At 34.1% G+C, this 6,282-nt stretch overlaps 1 protein-coding gene across 1 annotated transcript in view; it reads right to left on the bottom strand.

Annotated features, from left to right (window-relative positions):
• Window positions 1-577: 577 nt before the first annotated feature.
• Window positions 578-6,282, bottom strand: part of PGRMC2 (progesterone receptor membrane component 2) — a 17,206-nt gene continuing 11,501 nt past the window's right edge. Inside the window, 2 exon segments of the mRNA XM_027103698.1 lie at window positions 578-2,715; window positions 4,132-4,287. Of these exon segments, the coding sequence (XP_026959499.1) occupies window positions 2,618-2,715; window positions 4,132-4,287 (254 nt within the window). The 3' untranslated portion in view covers window positions 578-2,617.

The raw sequence follows: 6,282 nt of genomic DNA on the forward strand, positions 1-6,282 counted from the left end.
GGAATCAGACCAAAATTATCTAAGGTTAAGGTCCATTTCAAGTAGATGACAAAGACAGATAATACAGCTGACCCTTGAACATTATGCAGGGGTTCAGAGGTACCGACCTGTGCTGAGTGAAATTCCCCTTACGGCCCTCTGGATCTGCAGTTCCACATCCACAGATTCAACCAAATGTGGATCATGAAGTACTGTAGTACTGTAATACTTATTGAAGAAAATAAAGTGGACCCACACAGTTCAAACCCTTGTTGTTCAAGAGTCAATTGTATAACTTGAAAAGACTGGTGTGTCTTTCACATTTGAAAATTCTAATCATAAGAATTACCCAAGGCACTTCTTACAAATAAAGTCCGAGACTCATTCGCTTTCCATTCTGGCTTAGTGGGTGGTAGGTTTTGACTGGGGACCAAGAACTTGTATTTTAAGCACCTCAAGTGGTTCTAATAATCAGGCAAGTTAGGGAAATAGTGGTTAAGGGAGAAACAACAGCAACAATGCCACCACAGCTCCCGTCCCCTTACTCAATGACTGACTGCCCACCAAACTTCCTGAGAATGAGAACACTCAATTGAAATTGAGGAATTGTCCATAGAACACTGTTTATTTCAAGTCCAAAGCACAACATTACTCATTTTTCTTAACAGACTACATAATTTTTACTGCATGAATATTTAGGGTTTCTCTATTCACAAGTGTAGATTTACTTCTTAAGTTTAGGCTCAAATGATTCATATATATCAGTTTGCTCCAGAGGACACATACTCTAACAAATCTGTTCAGAAAATATTTTACATAAAAACACACAAACCATTTACCAACACTCTTCAGTTGTTACAACCAGTCTTCAGCAAAGATCTGGCTGAAGTTCATCATTTTCTACAAAACATTCCAAGACTGAACACAATAGAATGTAGTATTTTACATACTTTAGCTTATTACTGCAGTTAAAAGTTCCTCTTTCTTTGATGGCTTCTGCATATATTATACTCGTAAAGCAGGAGAATTCTTTTCTCTAACTGCTGACTTATTAAATAAAATTGTCTTTTTTGGTATAACTTGTCTCCAATTAAGAACCTAAATAGTCATGATGCAATCAAATAATGGACACATATAGGGCTTGTAGTAAGAGCTTTTTCAAACTAACAATGGAAGAATTTAATACCTATCAATCAGTGTAATATCCTTTATTGTTTTGTGTTCAATAACTACCACCTGGAGTGCTATTACTTCTAGTATTATCAGTTGGCATCAAAATATAAAGAAAAAATATGTACATTTTAATATATCAATTCTTACCTGAATAATCTCAGATCTCTTGAGAATGTTCCACAAAGTGGAATTTCTTCCTAAAGTTACAGTGAATGTGGTACAATGTGTACAACTTGGTTAACCAGTGCCTGCCTTTCATTTCCAAGATTCTTCCTTATCTTGAGTCAAATACACAATCTCAACTCCCATATAATAATGCACTGGCTTACAGTTTGTATATAAAGTCCAACTCAAGCTTATTTTGGTTTATTGTACATGCTTTATTAAAATGGTACGGGTATTTACAGTATCTGCAGATCCCTTCCAAGGCGCTCTCACACACACTCAGACACACCCACACGACATCCATACTACGGCCTCATGCACCCACACCAGTAAGATGTGAGTCAAGACTCCTAAAATTAGGCAGCTGTTAGGGGATAGAGTTGTTGATTTTTCAATTTTTTTTTGAAAAGAGAAAAGCATGGGGGAATGCATTTGGCCATGACAATGCTAATTAAGTTTGTGTATATTAACATATATGGCAGTAACACTGAATATTCCTTTTACATTCTATATACACAGAATGACATCAAGGTTTTGCGGTCAACAGAATATTCCAACTTCAGTCTCAGTGCTGCTTGTAGTGACTTCTGAATTCACATAGGGGCTTTCCCTAAAAATAATTCAAGTCTATGTAAGTGAAATAAGGCACAATTAATATTGATTTGATCTAGGGGAAGGAAAGGGATAAAAACCAGTTTCAAATGATCTTACTGTTGGGGAATTAGCTTTGACTTAAATCCACCTGAAATCCCTTTTTCTAATTTCCAAAAATTTCTTAGAAATAAAAGTTTTTTTCTTTTCTCTGACAAAACCCAAAAAGAAAAGCTCGGGGAGTCATATCTTAGTGTTTCAGTAGCCTTAACTACTCAGACTGATGGGCACCAACCCCCCTCCCTCATTGCTAAAACAGACCCAGCGCATGAAGTAGGAATTCCTTGCTGTTTTTGTAAGGAGATCTGTACACTTAAGTAGCAAATATGTATCAGGTTGTCTTTGATTTTAAAAAAAAGAGAAAAGGAAAAGTAATCTTGTGACTTTCTTGCTCTTTAAAAAAATCCCTGTCTCCTTCTTTTCAGGATGAAGAAGCCCCACCAGACATTACAAACAACTGCAACAAATGAGTCTGGCAGCATAATGTCTAGTATTCGAATCTTCATGGTGAGACTCATTTAGCTTGTACAAACAATCTGTTGAATGTTTTTTTGCAGCAGGTGAACCAAACCCAAAGACGCTGGACATTCTGTGAAAGGGAGTAAGAATTGCAGTTCTGAAGGCCCCTGACTTTGGTTGTTTACAAAGTTCAATCCTGTTTATTGTGATCCTTGGTATCTTCTTCATCTGTATATTCTGATGGTTCTTCCCCTGGTTTTAGAAGTCTGCCTACATAATCATATTTTTCTGAAAGATACATCAAAAGAAAATCAGTAACGATCAAATTTGTCTCACTATTCCATTATACAGCAGGGAAGGTGTATGCTTCCTTTAGAGTCATATAGAACAAGATAAGTTTTTCCTATTGTTTACCTTGTCCAGTCTTTGTACTCATCTAACACTTGAACAAAAGAAAACAAGGTCAGGGAACTCATAAAGCTTGGGAATTGTGCTTTTGCAGGAGAGTGTTCCATACAACCAGTTCCTAATCAAGGACACTGCATCAGAATCACTTGGAGACCTTTAAAAAAAATATATGCACATCCAGGACCCATTTTGGAGTCACCCATGCCAGGCTCTTGGAATAGGTATGAGGACGTGTACTTTGAAACTGGTTTAACTTTAATGTGCACTGTGAGTCTCAGAATAGTTCTTTAAATTTTAATAGCCCAAAGTATTGTCATTAGATAGGTAAGTTGGCAATGTAGGGCATTTCCAACAGTTAGAAGACCATAAAAAAGCTAATGGTTACTTTCTTGGGGAGAAAGAGTACATGAGGTGGAAAATCACATGGAAAGTAGATCCAACCAGGAAATATTCTTGGGGAGAAAATGTGACACATGCTAGTAGTCCCTAAGAAAACAAACCAAATGAGAAGATGAAAATTCACTCGTTACTTATTATCCTGTGTTCTCTGAGGTCCCGATATGTGGTGCCTAGTACCTCATTGTTCTTTCTCCTATCAAACTCTCTTCTTAGATCTCGGTTACATTGCTTGTTTTTATGTTACCAGGTGTTTAATTTAGAACATCGTTATGTCCAAGGTGATAACATGTTTAGTCATTTCTTGGTCAAGACTCTGAACCTAGTTTAAGCAAATTAACTGACAAACCGAGAGGATAATACAGGAGGACTGCTTTGTATAGCAAAACCAGTATAAGTGCCAAGAAGCCAGAAGTATTCCAAGGGATCCATAGGTCACATAAATAGCAGTCCAGAGTGTTCACAGAGGCGGTAAAAATTGATGTCATGAGCATGTAATGAAGGAGAATGACATTTTTCCTTTATGGTTTGAAGGTAAGATCAAGAAAATCATTTTAGAATAAACTAAAATTACAGTATCAATATCACTAATTGTTTTAAATAATTAATTGTTTTAAATTCTATATTTAAAAAACTATACCTTAATGAACAAACCTTGTAAGACTAAAGGTGTCACAATTTTTATAAACTTTATAGTTTGTAACAAGCCAATTTTTAAATATGGATTTTATAAATAATAAGCACATGTAACAATCATTTTGATAGTTAGCTATGTTTATCATCAAATAATGATGGCAGTGAAAACAGACAGCATCCTTAGGCTCTTTAGTAATGAAATAGTATGTACTTTCTTTGGCCATATATTTAATATTTGCAAAGAACCCAACAAAATGAAGGTACCTTTAAACTGCATTTCCCATTCTCGAACACTCTCCATTTGTACGGCATTCAAATCTGAGAGATCATCATATTCATCTTTAAGTGCATCTTTATCTAGGCAAAATGTCGCCAGTCCTCTGGAGGCATCCCTACCAGCAAATATTCCATATGGACCCGCTGGGAAAAAAAAGAAATTATTTAGATTATCTAACCCTATTTTAGAATGTCTCAAATGAAAAAGTCAAATAAAGGAAACCTCATGACTCTTATGTGGTACACAGCCTTAATTTCAAAACATGCACAGACACTAAATAGGATAATGAGAAGAAATTTCTAAGAATGAGGTAACTATATGTACAGGCGCAGAAAGAAGTCCATGATATAGTAATTGAAAAAAGCAATTCAGCAAATTATATAGTATGATTCACTTTGAATTTAAAAAAAGATATACATATATGCACATTTCACCCACGTTTGTATATGCACAAAAAAACACCAGGAAGAATACAGACCAAGCACTTTACAGTGGCAACATTTCTGGAGAATGGAGAGGAAAGTTTTACTTCACATATAACAGAATAAAGCATTTTCTAATGAGAAGTACACAAGTAGAAAAAAATGGAAATCCCCTGATTTTTAAAGGAGCAAAATAATGATTATAGCCATATTCATATTTGAAATCATTTAGGAAATTGAAGGTTATGTGTCAGAAAAGCATATACTTTTAAGAATAGAATTCAAAAATTAAATAGACAAAAATCTAAACATTTATGAACATTAATTTGAATTACAGAAAGCACTGCACCATAAAGTTCACTGGATGTAGGAAAACTCATTTCTTTTTTAATTGCATGGAAAAAGTGGCCTTAATAAATTTAAAAAGTAGCATTATTAGGTATTAATATATTAACATGAAAATAAAGGCAATACTTCCAGTAAAGTACTTTTTCCTGCTTTCCCGTTCTTAAGTACTTTCCATATTGCTGCTTAATATTAGGTGACTATCACAATTATCATTTAAGGGTTATATATTTTCCCACTGAGTGGATATACCTATAATTTATTTAATCATTCCCCTATTAATATAAACTTAGGCTATCATTTTATACTTTTAAATTTGTCTTCTATATAAGAAAATGGGACACTATTTACAACTGGCCAACATTTGTAACTTTCAAACTTTGCTCATTATCTCAACTGACATTCAAAAAGGTATGACAACTGACATTCAAAAAGTGTTTAAGAGAAGAAAATCTAATACTGTTTCTATTTACAAAGTAAAATCTGAAGTTCTTTCATTGGATTTAATTATTTTGGAGAAACATTAACTTTTTTTCTTTTTTTAATTTAAGTCTGTTACAATGCTGTTAGTTTTAAGTGTACAGCAAAGTGATTCAGATATATATATATTCTTTTTCATTATAGGTTATTACAAGATAATGAGTATAGTTCCCTGTGCTATACAGTAGGTCCTTGTTTACCTATTTTATATATAGTAGTGTGTATATGTTAAGCCCAAACTATTAATTTATCCCCCCCATCCTCTTTGGTAACCATAAGTTTGTATTCTAAGTCCGTGAGTCTATCTGTTTTGTAAAAAAGTTCATTTGTATCATTTTTTAAGATTCCACATACAAGTGATATCATATGATATTTGTCTTTCTCTGTTTGACTGACTTCACTTATGATAATCTCTAGGTCCATCCATGTTGCTGCAAATGGCATTATTTCATTCTTTTTTATGAGAAACATTTAACTTTTTTTTTTTGGCTATGCCACCTGGCTTGCGGGTTCCCGACATCAGGGATTGAGCCCCAGCCCTGGCAGTGAAAGCACCAAGTTCTAACCAATGGATCGCCAGGGAATTCCCAATGTTAACTTTTAAAACTAAGCAAGAACAGTCCCTAGGGAAAGAAAAGCAGTCCACCTTAAAGCAGTTGTGTTTTTTTGTGGTATGTAACTCCACATGCTTTGTGGCAATGGCTGTTTTCAGGAGATGGAGGAAAAAAAATATATATATATATATGTATATATATATACATACACACACACACACATACACATTTATGTATATACAGAGAGAACTAATGTGATTTTTTTCTTAAGAAGCAACAATGACAAAAAAAATCTGTGAATAATATATAGCCTCTTTTTTTTTTTTTTTTTTTTTTT

The sequence above is a fragment of the Aethalodelphis obliquidens genome, unplaced genomic scaffold (assembly GCF_003676395.1).
Source record: "Aethalodelphis obliquidens isolate GAN/ISIS:26980383/991018 unplaced genomic scaffold, ASM367639v1 scaffold6, whole genome shotgun sequence".
Lineage (NCBI taxonomy): Eukaryota > Metazoa > Chordata > Mammalia > Artiodactyla > Delphinidae > Aethalodelphis > Aethalodelphis obliquidens.